The 17,645-nt window shown below is 40.8% G+C and overlaps 5 protein-coding genes across 9 annotated transcripts; 3 read left to right on the top strand and 2 right to left on the bottom strand.

Moving 5' to 3' along the window:
• Window positions 1–3,913: 3,913 nt before the first annotated feature.
• Window positions 3,914–4,735, bottom strand: QIL1 (MICOS complex subunit MIC13 homolog QIL1). Its single transcript, XM_017148060.3, has 2 exons — window positions 4,562–4,735; window positions 3,914–4,491 (listed from the first exon to the last, which is right to left on the bottom strand). The coding sequence occupies exons 1-2, from the start codon at window positions 4,570–4,572 to the stop codon at window positions 4,134–4,136; spliced, it is 369 nt and encodes a 122-aa protein (XP_017003549.2). The 5' UTR covers window positions 4,573–4,735; the 3' UTR covers window positions 3,914–4,133.
• Cpr67Fb (Cuticular protein 67Fb) lies at window positions 4,674–6,386 on the top strand. 2 transcript variants are annotated; one of them, XM_017148061.3, is made up of 3 exons: window positions 4,674–4,751; window positions 5,696–5,861; window positions 5,926–6,386. In XM_017148061.3, the coding sequence occupies exons 2-3, from the start codon at window positions 5,850–5,852 to the stop codon at window positions 6,280–6,282; spliced, it is 369 nt and encodes a 122-aa protein (XP_017003550.2). In that variant the 5' UTR covers window positions 4,674–4,751; window positions 5,696–5,849; the 3' UTR covers window positions 6,283–6,386. The 2 variants fall into 2 exon arrangements, with proteins under 2 accessions (XP_017003550.2, XP_070071677.1); XM_070215576.1 differs by having other exon boundaries at window positions 4,681–4,751; window positions 5,757–5,861.
• A 245-nt stretch (window positions 6,387–6,631) lies between these two features.
• Window positions 6,632–9,724, bottom strand: LOC108061653 (uncharacterized). The gene is made up of 4 exons (XM_017147927.3): window positions 9,509–9,724; window positions 7,768–9,453; window positions 7,278–7,631; window positions 6,632–7,124 (listed from the first exon to the last, which is right to left on the bottom strand). Exons 1-4 carry the CDS (start codon window positions 9,556–9,558, stop codon window positions 6,695–6,697), a joined length of 2,520 nt encoding a protein of 839 aa, XP_017003416.2. The 5' UTR covers window positions 9,559–9,724; the 3' UTR covers window positions 6,632–6,694.
• A 343-nt stretch (window positions 9,725–10,067) lies between these two features.
• On the top strand, window positions 10,068–12,528 carry LOC108061643 (serine/threonine-protein kinase Wnk). 2 transcript variants are annotated; one of them, XM_070214351.1, is made up of 2 exons: window positions 10,068–12,064; window positions 12,095–12,528. In XM_070214351.1, the coding sequence occupies exons 1-2, from the start codon at window positions 10,163–10,165 to the stop codon at window positions 12,332–12,334; spliced, it is 2,142 nt and encodes a 713-aa protein (XP_070070452.1). In that variant the 5' UTR covers window positions 10,068–10,162; the 3' UTR covers window positions 12,335–12,528. The 2 variants fall into 2 exon arrangements, with proteins under 2 accessions (XP_070070452.1, XP_070070451.1); XM_070214350.1 differs by having other exon boundaries at window positions 10,068–12,528.
• Window positions 12,529–12,568: 40 nt separating this feature from the next.
• On the top strand, window positions 12,569–17,421 carry LOC108061642 (uro-adherence factor A). Of its 3 annotated transcripts, XM_070214347.1 has the most exons (6): window positions 12,571–12,844; window positions 12,900–12,997; window positions 13,053–13,336; window positions 13,394–15,745; window positions 15,798–15,875; window positions 15,933–17,421. In XM_070214347.1, exons 1-6 carry the CDS (start codon window positions 12,715–12,717, stop codon window positions 17,335–17,337), a joined length of 4,347 nt encoding a protein of 1,448 aa, XP_070070448.1. In that variant the 5' UTR covers window positions 12,571–12,714; the 3' UTR covers window positions 17,338–17,421. The 3 variants fall into 3 exon arrangements, with proteins under 3 accessions (XP_070070450.1, XP_070070448.1, XP_070070449.1); XM_070214349.1 differs by lacking the exons at window positions 15,798–15,875; window positions 15,933–17,421 and having other exon boundaries at window positions 12,569–12,844; window positions 13,394–14,670; window positions 14,726–14,998; XM_070214348.1 differs by having other exon boundaries at window positions 12,605–12,997.
• Window positions 17,422–17,645: the final 224 nt, after the last annotated feature.

Genomic DNA, 17,645 nt, shown 5'->3' with positions numbered 1-17,645 from the left:
AATTTTCTTTATAACATTATGATATTTGAACTGCATCTAAAATAGTTTTTCCATGTAATTTGACTTTTAGTCACATAATTTTAGTATTCTATAGTCATAAAAATCTTATCAATAAACTCTAATGAGTTTTAAACCTTCTAAATTGTATTTTACGAGCTTCTCTTAAATTATTTTCATTAGGGGCCGGATAGAACATTTATGTATAAGGGACTTTGATCTTTCTCTAATCGAATGGTTAAAATTATATTGCTAAAATTGGTTTTCCGCGGTGTACAAATCGGAAGCATCGTAGTTGCGTCTGTCAGCAAACCGGTATCGAAGTCGTACTGGAAAATGCATCGAATCAGAATAAATAATAGTAACATTTATGAAGGCACTGGCAGTGGCATTTCTTGTCTAGTTACCAGGCATTAGCATACATATCTCCGAGTGTGTAACGAGTGGATGAGAAGTCATATGGCCCAGCTATTTGCCCAAGTGTCTAACTCGAACCACCCGCGCTTCTAATTAAGCCTGCAATGTTTGCACACGCTCTTGGCCTTATTTGCGTTCCGCTCGATCAGTAGATGATCGATTCCGAATTCGAATCCGCATCCCACTTGGCACTTGACTGGTGCAGGTTCAACAAACCCCTTCATTGTCCCCAAACAACAAACTATTCAATTCTTATCAGCCGAGTGCGCGCTATCCTCCTGGTTGAACGATCGGACCAAGGGATTATGCTCAGAGGTCGGAATAAACGGCTCCACACCCTAACGCCCCATAATATCGTTAATAATAATAATGAGCTGACGAAGGCAAAGGCGAAGCTAAAGCCGCGACGTGACACAGAATTGAGAGTGTGACAATAATTGAATGGATGACAAATGGCCAATAGCGCAATGAGTTAATATCGTTTTGTCAAACACAATTAGTTGGCCCGGCGGACAGTAGTCTGAAACTTGAGTGGATCGGATCGTGATTGTCGCTGGTTATGTTTGAATGATTTATCCGCCATTCGACAGAGGAATGATCTTCGAAAAGCTAAGGCTTACCCGGGCATACAAGTTATATTTGATTTTTACTCTTATTAGAAGCTGAAACTTTCTCTTTTACCTTGCTAAATTACTCAATTCGGCTGCGATGCTGTAAGGGTCGATTCTCAATATCATGTTTAAGATCTAGAATGTAATTCTTCAGCAAAAGTTAACATAAAGTCTAACAGTTTGAAACCGAAAGATTCCTTTCTCAATCGAAAAAAACTAGAAGGTTGTCTGTAAAGTTAAGAGTTTTTGAAGTATGAATTACAATACTTAAGAAATCTTATCAAGAAAGATAAGTGACAGCTACATTTTTTAAATAATCCTTTTGCTATTAAAGTGCCGAACTAATATTTATAGAGGTTTGAGGCCTTATATTTCTCTGTTATCCTTTAGTAATTAGATAATTACCTTAAAGAAAATATCTATCTGATTGTCCTTTAGAAAATTTATTTGAAATATCAACGAGGAATAATTTTCAACACTCCTTGAATTTATATATTTATACCGTGCTGTAGGTGAAATTTACTTACGTCAATTCCTCGCGGGACTTCTCTCAATTTCTCACCTCTTATCGGGGTTATTTTAGGAACTTTAATTAAATGAAATGCTCGTGGCTGAGCAAATTTGATCTGCGAATATTTAACAAGAAGGCTTATTTAATTATTGTTCGCATTGCCAAGGCAAACAAGCACTTGTGCTCTATTTGGCCAATTTGGCGAAGAAAGAGCAGAACTTGGCCTTTGCTTATCGCGTTGTGTTTTGGCTATGGGTATCTGTATCTCTACCAGTAGTATCTTCTTCCCTGGCCCATTTGCGCCTGTTTACCAGAGTCATTGCCACGGAATTTGTATAACCGTAGGAGGTGTTGCTTGCCGGAGCCATTTAAAGGTTATATTGATATTTGCACCGATTTTATGGGTCGCTGGCAATGTGATTGCGTGTTTGCCCGCAAATATTGGCCATCCATGTGCGGCCATGAAGTCCTGGTTAGCACGTGATGGCGTGATTCGGTTCGATCTTTGGGGCTCCTTGGGATCGGAGATCTCTGGCCTTATCTCGCCCGCAGATGAGTCACTTTTGAGTGCCACTGGGGGGGCTGAGGTGGTAAATTCTTTATCTCAAGACAACATCTGCTCCCTGGCAGGCAGTAGACAGTTGCTTGTGTTTGGGTCGTCACAGCCAATAAACAAGCGAAAAGTTTAATTAATTAAAACATGGTGGGGCTATGTAAATAGAAGCCAGCGTCAGTGGCACTGGGCAAATATCATAAATAGAAAGGCAAATAATCAAACAATCGAAATTAAAAACGAGTAGCATTACCGCGGAGATAATCAGGCTACCATTGGAGTCTCAAGTGGGTGTCTAAATTTAAGCGATGACAGCCGAACGAGTCGAGATGGTCAGGTAGGTCTATCTTTTGGTACTTTTCGACTGGCTTTTTAATAATATTTGGCTCGGCTCTATCTAGCTCCTGGTAGCCCAATTGAGGCACTAAACTGTTATCAGTGGGCGGCGTGCGTTCGCCTTCAGTGACGTCTTTGGATTTTTATTTGCTGCGCGTCCTAAAGTAATGTTTAATATTTGCTCTTGCCACTGGGGCGTATGCGTAACGTGTTGTCATAGCGGAAGCTGCTGTAAAATGTCAACCATCCAGCGCTGAGTCAGTTAAAGTCACAGCAGCGCCGGCCGAGAGCGCCTTATCACCGATCTGATGAACAAGAGTCGGCCATCTTTTCCATAGTTATTGCCAATCTTGAACATCGCTTTGTTTACAGCAATAATTTCATGTTATCAGCGAGGCGACAAGACAACCAGTATGAACGAAATCGAAAGCAAGAAAGAAGGGGTTCTTGCTTCAGCGTGCGTTGGAGAATTTTCAGATCCCTGACATATGAGACACACATAAAGGTAACCTATTCACGTGCTGCTAAAATGGCTCATCATCATGCTGACATGCTGCTCAGTTTTAAGCTGGCCAAATAAGATCTAATTCAGAGCTGGCACAAAAACACGGAGCGGTAGTGAAATAATAAATCAGTTTCCTTTTTCACTCTGTTTGGGGAGTGTGCTATGACAGACGTCTTACGTGGAGACAGAAAAATCTAAATAAATTAGCAGAGCACAAAAAGCAACCAAGTTGGATATATATAGAAGCTCATATCACTGAAATAGTAGGGTACTTGTCTAGAAAGATGCTATGACTACACAGAAAAAAATCACATATGGTGACCTATTTAAAAACAACAATTAGCAGCGCTAAAAGACAAGGATTTCACAAAATAAAAAAATTAAGATTTGAAAATGTCAATAGACCTAGACAGAATTTAACACATTTATAATCTAAAGAATATAATATTTTGAGAAAATCAACACTAATTAATCTTTCAATCAGAAATTAGCATACATATAGACAAAGTTTGTTATAATAAGAGTCACTAAACAAAATATTTAACTTCTAACCTGGATTTCTCTTATCAAGTCTGAAATTACTATTTCTTCCTGTGAAAACAAATGAATACATTAAAAATTAAGATTTGATAATTTCAATGGACTAGTCTACAGAAATTGAAACATTTATAATCTGAAGAATATAATATTTTCTGAAAATCAACAGTAATTAATCTTTCAATCAGAAATTATCATAGATATAGAAAAAGTTTGTTATAAGAGCCACTAAACAAAATATTTAACTTCCGACCTGCACTTCTCAGCTGTAATTATCAAGTCTTAGGGTCGTTTTCTCGCCCATTTGTTAAATTTAAAGCAAGGTTAAAACCTTAAAATCGTATGGGAAATCAGAGTTTTAAAGCTACTTTAAATTGAACAAACGGACGAGAAAACGGCGCTTAAACTACCATTTCTTCCCGTGTACACAAATGAATACATCAACGTTTCAGGGCGATCTTACCGCTTAGCACGTAAATTTGTTTATTTCTAAACTGGAAGTTCCAGTTCGATGCGTTTCAGTACGTCGAGAACAGATCTATAGTCGCGGATCCGCTGGCGAGCGGGTCGAGGAATAACGACGAATAACATTACAACGACATTATTCAATAGGCTAACTATGAGCTAACACGAAAACAGCCTGCCATTGAAGAGCAGTTGGTTAAGTTACTTCGCCGCACTGGACGCCTCGCCGCCGGTGATCGCGGGGGAGTTGGCAAAGTCCTGGAACGTGTCCTTGGCCTTCTTGAGCCCCCTGCCCGCGTAGCAGGGCAGCATGTGGATGAAGCGAAAGGTGTTCTTCACACCCTCGTTGTAATAGTGCTTGGCCAGGAAGCGCATCTCGCCGGTTCTGGGCAACTGCGGCACTTCGAAGGGCAGCTGCTTCTCCACCTTCTTGACATACGGACACAGTTCCGATTTCACCTTGTTGTACAGCTGATCCGTCTGGTCCGATCCTCCCCAAATGCCCACCTGGCGAGTGTAGTAGACGGCTCCGGCCAGCAGACCGCCGCGCAGCAGAAATCTGGAAGAGATCCCAAGAGTGTCGCCCATTTAGGCTTACGTAAGCTTGAAACAAACGGTTGCGCACTCACCCAACAACCATGTTGATTCGTTCGATTTGGGGAAGAGAGAGTGACAGTCAATTGGGGCCTTTTACTTGTATCCAAACTAAAGTCTGGTCGTTTTCGTTCAGAATTTTTGGAAAATATCTTGTTTTTCTACTTCATATTATTGTTGGAGTAGAGGTGGTAGAGGTGGCCTAACGCGGAATTATCGATAAATGTAAGAAAAATACTTTTTATTTATCTAAATATACCAAAAGGAGGGAGTCTTCGCTGAGCTAGCAGGAACACACACCTATTGACGAATTTTAGAACCATCTCTTCTAAACAATTGCACTGTTGTTGTTGCAGTACCGTTGATCACATCTTTTGAAATTTAAAAAACTCTTTGAATCAGTCCTTACAATTAAGTCCCTGTAAGAGAGTACAGTTTCCATTCCATGATTTAAAGAACATTAAATAGAATACCTTTCGGATAACTTGCCAATTCCAAACTAAGTATCCAAGATCGGAAGCCGTTGTAAGAAATTTACGATGACACTCGGCGTTTGGTTTAATTTTCAAGCTTGGCTCAGTTTTAAGCGCCGACCAAGCAGTCGACATTTGCCCGCATTCATATTCGCATTTGCATCTCATTAACAACAAAAGCCGCTAATCGGGTGACAGTCCCAAACGATTTTTGGCGCCTCTATGGTGGATACTCTTTTTAAGAAGAAGTGAGTTGAATCAGTGACTAGGTTTGATAATTCCAAGAATCATACTTATGCTACATCGGGTAACTTGAATTTATTAAATTTATTGTATTGCCTTTTTTAATTATACATATTTCGGGTTTAACCTTAGTCTGTTATTATTGAAAGAGTGTCCAATATTCGCTTTAATATTTTCCCTTCTCCAAGTTCGGCTTACAATTTATATATTTATTATGAATTTAAGTCAAGATTAGATAAGAAAAGAGGCATTGTGGCAGCATCTGTAAGTCGTGATCGTTGATCTGTGATTTTGGGCCGCAGATAAGGAGAATACGTTATAGATGCCCATACAGGTGGTAGAGGCTATAGAGCATGAGTCGTAAAATCGTAGTAAAAACAAACAACAGACGATAACAAACGGAGCTATTAAGCGAGGAACGCTCGTTAAACTCGGTCAAATTCATATTTTCAGATGCGCGAATTAAATTAATAATTCGAACTGACGAAGAGTCACCTGTTTTGCGATGTTGTAGGTGTAGGTCAGTGATCGGTAGGAGTATAAAGCGATCTGTCGTCGAACTTGGAGATCAGTAATCAGTAGCACCTGCAGCAGAATCAGCATCAAAATGTTCAAGAGCGTAAGTCTGGTGCGATAATAGCGATAATAGAACAGCTAACCAAGGTATTTTTTTCGCAATCAAGGCGCTAATCATTTCCCTGTTCCTGGTGGTCGTCATCCGAGCCGCAGATGAATCACAATCTGAAACCACCAAGTACCGGAGTGAGGTCAAACCGGATGGCACCTACAGCTGGGAATTCGGAACCTCCAATGGAATTGACGCACAGGAGAATGGATTGGGAGGGGTTCAGGCTGTGGGATCCGTGAGATATACTGCTCCGGATGGTTCCCCCATTCAGCTGGAGTATACGGCCGATGAGAATGGATATCGTCCCACTGGTGCCCACCTGCCCACGCCACCTCCTATTCCAGATTACATTCTTCGGGCTCTGGCCTACATCGAAGCCCATCCTTTTGAAAGAATCCAGCTGAAGAAGTAGTCTACATAATAAGATTTAGATGTGTATTATAAGTGTATGTTTAGGCAAATTAAATATGTATAGCCCAATTTTGTTTACATAATAAAGTACCTTTAAGAAAACAATTTCATTTTAGCAAAGTAGTCACTAAATGTAAATCTAAACAAGGCTTCGAGAGCTTCGACTATCAGATAGATAGAACGGAATCTGCTTATTAAATTTTAACTCAGATCTTTACCATAAATATTGAGCTTCGAAAGATATATGACATCCAATATACAAAGCTCGGTTTATATATAATTATAGATATGGTGCTTTTACAATTTACCAGGGTTTATAACATTCGGTTTGCTGAAGTTAGCTTCCTTTCTTCTTTTTATTATTATTAAAGTATAAATATTATTCAACGTAAAATTTAGACATGATGTTAGTTTTAGGGGAAGTTGAAGTGAGTTGAAGCAGTGGGACGATATCCTGGCATAGTTGAGACCGAATGCATTGGGACTCTTGTTGGATGAGTTAGGCCGCAGAATCCTGGACTATTGAAAGTCACAGTCGCCCCGGCGGAATTTCGCCTGCTGTTGATCCCTTTATCCGGCTTTTCCCTTTGCTTTGGCCTCGGTGGGATTTTCTCCAGCTGACAAGGAGGAGGAGGAGTCGAGTTGCTGCAACAGCGACCGCAGGGACTGCAGCAGTAATTGCGGTAATTACAACAGCCATTGCAGCAGTTCGCACAGTAGTAATAGCAGCCGTTGCAGGGATTATAGAACCAGGACCAGGGGCACGAATTACAGCAGCCAGTGCATCCGGTGTTGGTGTTTAGGGGACAAGAACCACAAGTCACCGGCTGGGTGTAGTTTTCTCTGAAGAATGTGTAGGTATTATCTCTTATTTAAAAGATTCTATACACATAAAAAAACCTTGGTAATAAATTGTCAAATAGTCCATTTGGCCATTATATTGGTTAATTTTACCAAGTTTAATTTTTGTGTGATGCTTCATAATGTATTACTTACTCCGGCAAGTTGGCAGAGCAGCCGCAGTGGCGCATTTCTGGTTTCGGCGGAGCCGCAGGACAGGGATCCTTACAACCACCCGGACATTTGGCTTCCTCGGCTCTTTGGGGCTCATTTCCTACGGATTCCTCGGCATTGTTTGGCGTCTGCGGATATGACTCACTAGCGACTACCTCCTTCGAGTTCTTCGCACTCATCTTCTGCTTGACCTTCGACTTTGACCTTTTGACCTTCGCCCCATCCGCCTTCTTGTTCTTCTTGGCAGCCGGTTTATCCTGATTCTTGCGCTTCTCCTTCGGCATCAGGAGATGGCACCACTTTTGCAGATCACACGGAGGACAGGACTCGGTGATGCTGCAGTTTGAACGAAAGACATTACAGCATTCTTAAATATTTCGTGTGGAAAGAAAGAGGTTTGTGGAAAGGTGGACTGTTTGTATGCCCAATTCCGAGAGCTAAAGCAGCTCAGGAACTGTGACATTAAACTCACCGGCTGAGAAGCTCCGAACAGTCATTCTTCTGGACCCTCTCTTTTGGTTTCGTATTCTTGGGAGGTGGACAGTCTGATTCCTCAGAGACAAAGTACGGATAATATTGATTGTTGGGATCGAAACGCGTGCAGTAACATTTAGTGGGGTGATCAGAAGGGGGTCCTTTCGATCCTTTCATACTTGATGGACATTTTGTGGGACTTTTACTTTTTCCTGGTCTTTCCTTTGATACATTTTGTGCTTTCGCGGAAGTTGATCCTTCATTACCCTGGTGTGAAATATTTAACTGGTGCACAAACGTAGCATTTAATGGAGCACAATCGTTGTAGGGAAAGTACTGATTGGAAGGGTCAATACCCATGCCCACACATTGCTGGGTATAAACAATGTTTGATTCGTGTTCATTACTTAAGGGAGCTTCCATCGATTTATTTCGTTTTCTGGAGTCGTGCGTTCTACTATCACCTTGACCACGAATTGAAATTGATTTGGAAACGGATCTACGTTCTAAATATCTTTCTCCACCATTATCAGGATAATGCTGGGTGTTACATTCCATTCCTGGAGCTCCCCAAAATTCGGTTGGTTTGGCAGAACGACCACTCCTCGATTCGTTCCTATGTGTTTGGGACTTTGACCTACTAGCAGCATGACTTACTTGCACCACAGATGACTTAGAAAGGACAATTGATCTTGAATTATGGGGATAATTCAGGTTGTTCGGTTCAAATTGGGATGGTTCTCCCCTGAACTCGTTCCGTGGACCCAGGGACTTTGATCTATTAACACCTTGATGCACTTGTCCCGTTGATGGCTCACATTGTGGAACTTGACTAGAATTTAGGCTTGTCTGTCCTACATAATAATTATTCTGATTGTTAGGTCCAAAGTGCATAGGCTGACTTTGCTGGCTATAAACTGGAGGAGCTCCGGAAAATATATTGGAATGCGTCTCATTAAATGGATTATACTGATTGCTTTCTGGGAAACGCATGCCCATGCCCTGACAGAATTGGTTGTAGGACGGGCCTGGTCCCATTTCTGTTGGTCTGCCAACGGACATTTGTTGATTTCCGCATTGGTAAATTTCTCCGGTACAGGGATTAAACTTCGAGGAATATTGCGTGGGTAGACCTGCCGCCGGAGGTCCTCTTGGATGACGAGCATCTCCCTGTCCCTCTGCACATTGTGGAGCCACTGGTAAAACCATGGGACCTGGGATGCCAAAGTTTCCATATTGCGTGGGTGGTGGTATTCCAAAAATCATGGCATTTCCTGCCGGACCATAGGTTCCATAGCACGGTATAATAGTAGGTTGCCCCGGCTGAAAACCAAATCCAGCTCCTGGAACTTCCTGAAATCCCGCTCCTGGAGCTCCCGGAAATCCTGTACCATCATCTTGACCGCATTCCTCAGCATTTTGCTTATCAATTCCATAATTTTCCTCTTCACAATCTTGAATTGGAGACTCACACCTTGGCTTACATTTATCCGCACACGGATCCTTACATCTATCCACACATGGTGTACAACTCTTAGAACGTTTCTTTTTCTTTGGTGGCTTTGGTTCTTTTAGAAGAAAACTGGGTGGCACCATGTCCGAGAACTTTTGATACTCCCCGGGAAACACCACGCGACAATTCCGCGTATTTATGGGACAAGAGCAACTAGATCGGGGACAGCATCTAAATATGAAATAAAGTTAAGTTGATAAAGAAATATCGATTAAATTTAACTTACCCGCCATGCCAGCTGATGCATCTCCGTAAAAATCGACATGGATCGCACATTTCGAACGTATAAGTGTGGCCTGAATCTCCTCCTCCTGTTTAAAATTCCACATTCACTCATGGCCAATTACGTGGAATTCACAAAACAACATTTATAGTCAAAATTGTAAAAAATAAATAGCCTAACTTGTTTTTGATGTCCTAAACTAAGACTACATTGTTGAAGGTTGGTTAGGCATCTTTTTTTAGGAGCTGACACTATCCTATCATCAGAAGACTCTGCAGGCTCATCAGCATCCTATATTATAGGATTAGGAAAAATCATTAAAAGTATAGTGAATGTCGTAACTTCTTACAATCTTTTCTATTCGTTTTAGTTATATTTATGAATTAGTACACCAAAAAAAAAAAAACACGATATGAAACGTAGATCGATTTAACATTGTGCAATATCAATTTAAACTTGATATGGGGCCAGGTAAATTTGATATGGTCATAATGAGTATTTCACGTAAAAACGGTATGGGTTTCGCATAATTATATTATAATGCTCTTTTCGTTTTAAAACGTTCAAAAAGTGACATTACAAAATTGTATGTCATGCCAAAAAGCAAATTTAAACGGAAGTATTGTATAATTGATTAAATACTCGCATTGCTTTGATATGCCCAACGAGGTGCGGCCAACCAGGCCCAGTCCCTATTGGCGTCATGCGAGTCCCGCGAGGAGGACAACAACTTTAAAGTCGGACTTTACACCGGAGCAAGCCAGTAACGGAATCGGACAGCACCTGTTGCGAACCCTGGTTCAGAGTTTGCCTTCTGGCGCGGAACCCACGCGATCGCGGTCTTCCTGTCCACCCACAAGTCGACGTCGCCGCCAAGTCAGTGGCTGCAGGTCCATGGGGACTCCGGAATCATTGTCTTCACCGGGTAGGATCAAGGCACCGGTTCGATTGCAGGCGGGAATGCCGGTTCAACAAGTCAAAAGTTCAAAGGTCATTGGGTTGGGAAGAAATGCACAGCACTCTATGGTAGCCTCTCTTAAACGTCGCAGTGAGTCGCCGACAGCCAAGGCAAAGGCCAGAGAAGAGGAGTTCGACAGGTTACCTGAGATGATAACTGGAACGGCCACTGCCAAAGCCCGCGAAGAGGAGTTCGAAAAGATACCATCCAAGATATCTAGTATGAACCAGGAAGTCAAGGAAGCTGAAGACGAAAGCCAAAAGAATTCAGAACCAGAAATTCAGGAGAATCCAGAACAGGAGGCCCTGGAGAACTTGGAACCAGAGGCCCCGAAGAACTCAAAGCCGAATAGCCTTGAAAACTTAAACAAAAATAGTGAAGAGTCTGCAAACACAAAAACAGAAGAAGCCCAACCTGAAGAGCCCGAAATATCAGCTAAGGAACCAGAGCAACAGAAGCCAGTGAGTGTGGTCAACTCCAAGATTATTCCCTGCTTTCGAGGGGAATATCCCACTCGGCATCGACCTGGCTCATATCAGTGGTTCAAGGCCGCAGTTCCCAATTGCGGAAATATCGTAACCATCTGCGATGAGGAACAGCAAGTTATGGGTGAGGCGGAAATCGTCACCGCCTGCGAAGTTACCGAGGCCCACTTTCTCAGCATCGACAATGTGCCTTCGGTTCCAAGGTGCAATAAGTGTAATGGTTATTCGCAGCAGAATCAGAATGGGAATTGGTTTGGATCTACTTTCGGGCAGCAATCTTCTGGCTTTCAGCAGACACAGCCTTGCTTTCAGCAGCAACAACCATGCTTTCAACAACAACAACCCTGCTTTCAACAACAACCATCTTGCTTTCAACAACAACAGAGAAATTGTGGTCGCAATTCACTCTGTTCCAAAGCAACGGCAAAACCCAGAAGTTGTCTCAAGTGTCAGGATCAGAATCAATCCAGAAGTTCGGTTGTTTATAGTCAAAAACAGCCAACGCAGCAGACAATTATTCCACAAATGCATCAATCCATTCAGCAAATGGCTCCAAGTGAACAGATACAATCACCAATGCAACATCAACCAGTGCAACAGGAGCCCATCGAGGAGACCAACTATTGCCTGACCGAAATGCTGGCCGAGGAGCTGAAGAAGCAGATGCTGGCGGCACAGGCGCAGATTGCCCAGGTGCAGCTCCAGCTGAATAGTGCCTGTGGGGCCACAAGAGTGCGGCAGATGCACGTGCTAACCCAAAATGCCAACGAGGCCCCACATTGGGCGCCAGAAACTCAGTTCTTAGGTTCCTTAGAAGATATACAGGGTGATGCTCCACTAGAAGAGGTAAGGGAAAACGGTGAAGAAGATGAAGGGTTTTCCATGCAGTTGGACCAGCAATCATTGCCCTCGCATTTTAACTGTTCAACCTTGGGATCCATTGAGTCGAATAAGATGTGGCCCGGAATATCGGCTCCTCAGCCATCCCAGCAGGCCGTGCAGCTTGGCATGTATCCCGTGCCAGTAAGGATGTCAAATCAAGGAACTTACATCCAGTCCGATCCCCAGACATTTCCTTGTCAGCAGCAACAACAGCAAATGATTCCTTGTCAGCAGCAACAGCAGCAAATGGTTACCTGTCAGCAGATTCAACAAATGCCCCCTTGTCAGCAGCAATATAGAGCACCTCCCTTTCCACCACAAAAACCACCTCCTTGTCAGCAGAAACAACAGCGATTATCCTGCCAACAACAACAGCAAACCATGAGATCTGGTCAACCGTCGCAATCTAATAAGTGTTCTCATGCCCCACAATTTTGTCCCAGTTGTTGTTGCCAGCGATATGCCCAAATGCGATTCATGATGCCGCGATGTTGGCCCCGCTAAAGGTTTTGGACACTCCAATATTCGTAGAGCAACTTAACTTGATCATTCAATTTTAATGATAAGATCAAGGTAAGATACCTTACGAGTGGAGATCTCCAAATGTGCATACATAATTGTGCAATTCTTCCGTTTAAAATTGAGACCATTCGATAAGTCTAAAACTTGACTGCAATAAAGTTTCGATTTTAAATTTACTACTTGAGTTTTTTGTCAACTTCTAGAGATTTTGACCTTTCTAAACATATTAAATTCAAAGTTTCTGAACTTTTAGGGAACAACTAGAGAAGCTGCACGCCCCATTTAGTTCAAATTGCACATTTTTATATTAAAGATATAGTTGGAAGGGAATACCTTTCAAATGTCTTTACTTTAATCAAAGAATGTGTAATTTAAATCAAATGTACAGCGGATTTCTGAGACACAGTTGTAAAAAGGATAAAACGATGGAAATGCTTGGTAAAGATATAGAAAAAGTGTCTGGAAAGGTTTCCCCTAGAACCTCATTAACAGGCAAATACAAAAACCAATGATACAAAATCAAGTACTTATCATGTGGATTTTAAAGGTGAAAAGGTGTGTAAAGGGAGCCCAATAAAAACGAGCTTGAATAAAAAGAGATCTATTAGTAACTCTTTAACAAGCCAAGGAAGTCAACGAAGCAAGGTAAGTTTCTGTTAGCCCAAGGCATTTAAGATTTAGATTTAAGAAAGACAATTAGCGTTCTCGTTTTGAGGAAGAAGAACTAATGTCTGCCACAAATTCAAATTCCTTTGCCGGATCAACAATGAGATTATATCCAACTAGGAGAATTCAGAAGTATACAAGGACCTCAGAAGCAAACAAAAAGAACACAACTTTTCCTAAGACTAAGCCAGAAGTGGAGAAGGATGAAAAAGCTCTTGTAAAGACCAAGCCGAAACGTAAAAAAATGTTAATTAAAAAGCTGCCTACAAGGTCAACAGCTGGAAATATTGAACAATCCCCTGACGATGATGGGATTTGGTAAGTTTATTTATCTCTATTAATCACCGTTTTATTAGAATTATTTAATTCCAATAGGTTCGAGTGCAATGTACCCTTTCGTGTAAATATTCCGTTTCCCATTAGTATGAAAAATCTATTTGGGTCGCAGACATTTTCGGGCAATAGCAATTTACAGATTTTCAAAGCTCTTGCCCCGACGGGAATAATACAGAAAGATACAAAAATGAAATACCCTTTCAATGTCTCAATGTGTCCTGCTCTTCCACCGGAAGATCTTGAATCTAATATGTACACCCCCAAGGCAACAAAGTGCGCCAAGAAAAAGGGATTGAGACGGGGAAGAAAGCATTGTCCTTGCGAAACGTCCACCCAAACTATTGAAGACGAATCCGATCCTGTTCTAAGCTGCCTGGAACAAATTAGAAAACAACTGGCCGCCAAATCTCCTGAGATCCAAGAGAAAAACATCTTTCGTTGCTTTGCTGAAAAGTCCACAAATGTTAGGAGTATTCAGAAGCAAACAAATGAACCGGACGTAGAAAAGGTAAAGGATTCCGCCTCAAAAGAGACTTTTCAGGACAAAACACCATCATCTACAATGAGCCAAAAAAGTTTAGAAACGACATCTTTAAATATGTTGCCCCTACCAAATCCAGAGGACACAAAAATAGAAAACTTGAACAATGTCCCCAAAACTCCGTCAAATGCGAACTCTAAGCGTTCATCAATCTGCATAGAATCTAAAAAAGAATCACAAGGGAAGAACGAAACAATTCCAAATTCAAATCGGGAAGATATAGAATTACCGAATCTCAAAGATGCTGACAAAGAAAAAGATTTACTGAATGCTACCAAACCAGTTTTGAAGTCAGCCATTTGTTTCTGTAGGCTTCCACAATGTCCTCCAAAATGTACAAGAATAATGATCCCCGGTTCAATGTGCCAGGGACATTTTATGGGAAAATATCATATGCCGAGATGGCAATATAGCAGGCCAACCCAACAGCAATATATCCAAAGGCAAGAGTTTACAAAACAAGCTGCATCTAAAATGGATGCCGTTGATATCAGAATAAAATCTGGAAATTCTATACAAGGAAATGAATCTTATATTTCTAGCAGAATGCAAAGTAACTGCGACTCTATAAGCGAATCCTCTACCAGCTCAAGAAGTAAAAGCTTATTTGAAGCATCTAATAGTACTACTTCAAGAAGCCAAAGCTCCTTTGAAGCATCTAATAGTACTATTTCAAAGAATCGTCGAATTAATCCCACTGACAGGAAGTATTGCCCAGAAGGATCGATTCGTTCATCAAAGTGCCAAGGATCTAAAGATTTGTTTCAAAAAAGACGTAGATATATTAGCAGCAATGAATCTATGTTATCGTCTAAAATATCTTCTTATAGGAGTTATGAAATCAAAGGTACGAAATGGGAAAAAATGGCTAAAGAAAGTGATGCTATTAATAGTAAAACGCACAGAAATCAAACTAGGAATAAACCGAACCAAAGGCACAATAGCCGTATAAGTTCAGGTGGGGAATCTGTTCCGGAAGACCCGACTAGTCAAGGATATAAAAACGGTCAAATATATGAGATAGAAGAACAACGAGATAACACTGAGATCAACAAAAGTGAAAGTAATATCAGTAAAGACTTCGCTGATCAGAGAAACTATCATCAGGAACGGCTAAGGAATAATAAAAAACCGAGGATTGATGAATATTTTCCATATCGTCAGAACAAAAACGATGGAACAAGCTTCCAAACTAATCGTGGAAATACTGACATTAAAAAAGTTTCAAGTAATATCACAAAAAACTCAGATCAGGTAAAAACATTTAAAAGTTGTTCGAGCAACAGAGAGTATAGTTGTTATTATGAAAAATGTGAGCACTCTGAGGAGATAACTGCTAAGACTTCAGAAAGCGGGTTCACAGATCAATTAAACCGTAATGGAATTGTGAAAGAATTGCCTCCTTATAGTGAAAAGGTTATACAACCAAAAAAGCTAAATCTAAGTCGTTATGAACACAGAGAATGGTTTTATAAGCAGCGCTCACAATCTGCTCCCGAATGCTGGATACTTCAAGGCTACCAAAGAAACCATACAAACAGATCTGAAAAATCATACCTATGTCAGTCGCCACAATGTCGAACATATCATGAAAACGTACTTGTACTACAGGATGAAACTTGCGAAAGCGAATCAGATGATTATGAACTGGTAAGGGATGACAAGGATACTTCAAATTCGAGGTGGTGTGAGTGTCAAACTCCGGATTATAGTATCAATGCCGACATTCTGAAGCAACTTAGAGAGCAAGAAAGACCCTGTAATCCCCATCAAGTTCAGGGAATTACCTCTATTCCTAGAGGTAACCAATGTCCAGATGACTGTGAAATTTTACAGCAAGAGCAAGGAAGGTAAATAATATAAATGAATAAGTGAATATAATATAGAACGCTTTATTCCTAGAGAAAATCCACCTTTGGTGCTGGTACCTTTTCGTATGAATAGAAGGAAAATTTTAAGCATTTCCCGACCGAAGAAATGGTAAAATATGGTATATTAATTATGTATAAAGTTATTTTACAATGTTTTGCTTTTCAGGAGAGACCTAGGAATGAAGTTTACTAAACTTAGACGCAACCAGTTTCATATGGCTCCTCAAAATGTGGTACCCAATAAAGAGTTCAAAAGGCCGAGCGAAATAAACTCAAATTCTTCTTCTAGCCAGTCTTCTTCTTCTAGGACGGATACAATCGGGAACAGGAACAATAATTTTCAGAATATAAAAAAATTAAGTTATCCAGGACCCCGTAAATGTCATCACAAAACTTGCCATATAGGCAGTTTGGTTTCCGCAACTCACTATTCACCTTCAGAATATCCATCTTACACAAGACTTACAGGACTGCAAAATGACTCAAATGCTTCCTGTAACTCTAAATCAATTAGGAGTACTTTCAATAGTCGTCAACGTGAAGACAAAAACACTAATGAACAATTAAGAAATAATGAATCCCAAATTTTATATATCCGAAATGGTTATAAATGTGCTCGGACCGACCAAGGTAATCTTCAAAGCTTAAAAAGGTTACATAACTCCGATATTTCTGCATCTTTTCATCACCCTGCAACCCAAACAAATCCCAACGGCTTAACTTGGACTGAATTAGGGGTTCCCTTGAATGCATCTAGTGTAAATAAATCTGTGACTCTAATGCAGCCACGAAAACTTCGAAGCTCTGATAGTGCGGGGATCAGAAACATTGAGAACACCGTCCTTATCGAGACAAGAACCCCATGTAACAGGGAAAATTTATTGCAAACCTGCGGACGACCTCCTTGTAACTTCTGTCCTCGGCAATACACTGGACTTCCTCCCAGTCTGCAGGCAGGATTTATGATATCAAAGCCCCCCGATCATACAATACAACCGCAAACCTCTATGAGTGCTCCACAAAACTTAGCACCTTTTGATGAAAATTACCTAATAGATCCTCGGGATCAGTGGAGGACTATTAAATCACCAGCTTCAGCGCCAGTTATGAAGGATGAATTTCAGCATCAGGGTTTAATGAATTCCTATCAGCCAACAAATAGTCTATGTCCTCATTTTCAGGAGCATCCATCTTTAGGCTGCCATCAGTTTAACAATCCTGGCTACTACACCCAAAAACTGAAAGATAACATTAATATGCTTCCGGAGGGATTCTACGATCACACCGTAAACAAATATAACATCACTAGAATGGATTCAAACTTTCAGCCGCCACCTTTGCTACCGGAATTTCTTCTTGCACAACAGCAACATTTTATCAGACACCCAGCTTTCCCACATGGCAATCAATTTCAACAGCACCTGGTAATGGGATCTGTTCAGCAACTCCATCGTCCCTTTATTCCAACGCAGAACCAATACCCAGCTGAGCTCCAAACTCATCCTACGATGTTCTGTCCACAGCAAAGTGTAAAATTAGATGACTATGATCAATCGGAATACCAAATTTAATTTATATATTGAAATTTCAAATTTCTAGATAATATTTCTTTTAAATTGAAGTATATTCTTAGCATGCAATAAAATCATAAATCATAAAAGCTATATGATTTGTTTTGTGAACTATTTATCACGCTATGTATTAAGGCCGTATAGAAACATCGAGAGCCTTATCAAGATATTCCTCAGGAAGTCCAATTTTAAACGAAGATATTTTACGTCACTGCTTAAACTTGAACTTCAACGCGGTTAGTTCGGCTCGAGAAATATTTAGTTTGCTCCTCAGGAGGTTTTTGACATCATTATCAGAAGCAGATAAG

This window comes from Drosophila takahashii, chromosome 3L (assembly GCF_030179915.1).
Source record: "Drosophila takahashii strain IR98-3 E-12201 chromosome 3L, DtakHiC1v2, whole genome shotgun sequence".
Lineage (NCBI taxonomy): Eukaryota > Metazoa > Arthropoda > Insecta > Diptera > Drosophilidae > Drosophila > Drosophila takahashii.
The sequence above is the reverse complement of the archived record's forward strand: the minus strand, read 5'-3'. Positions and strand labels throughout refer to the sequence as shown.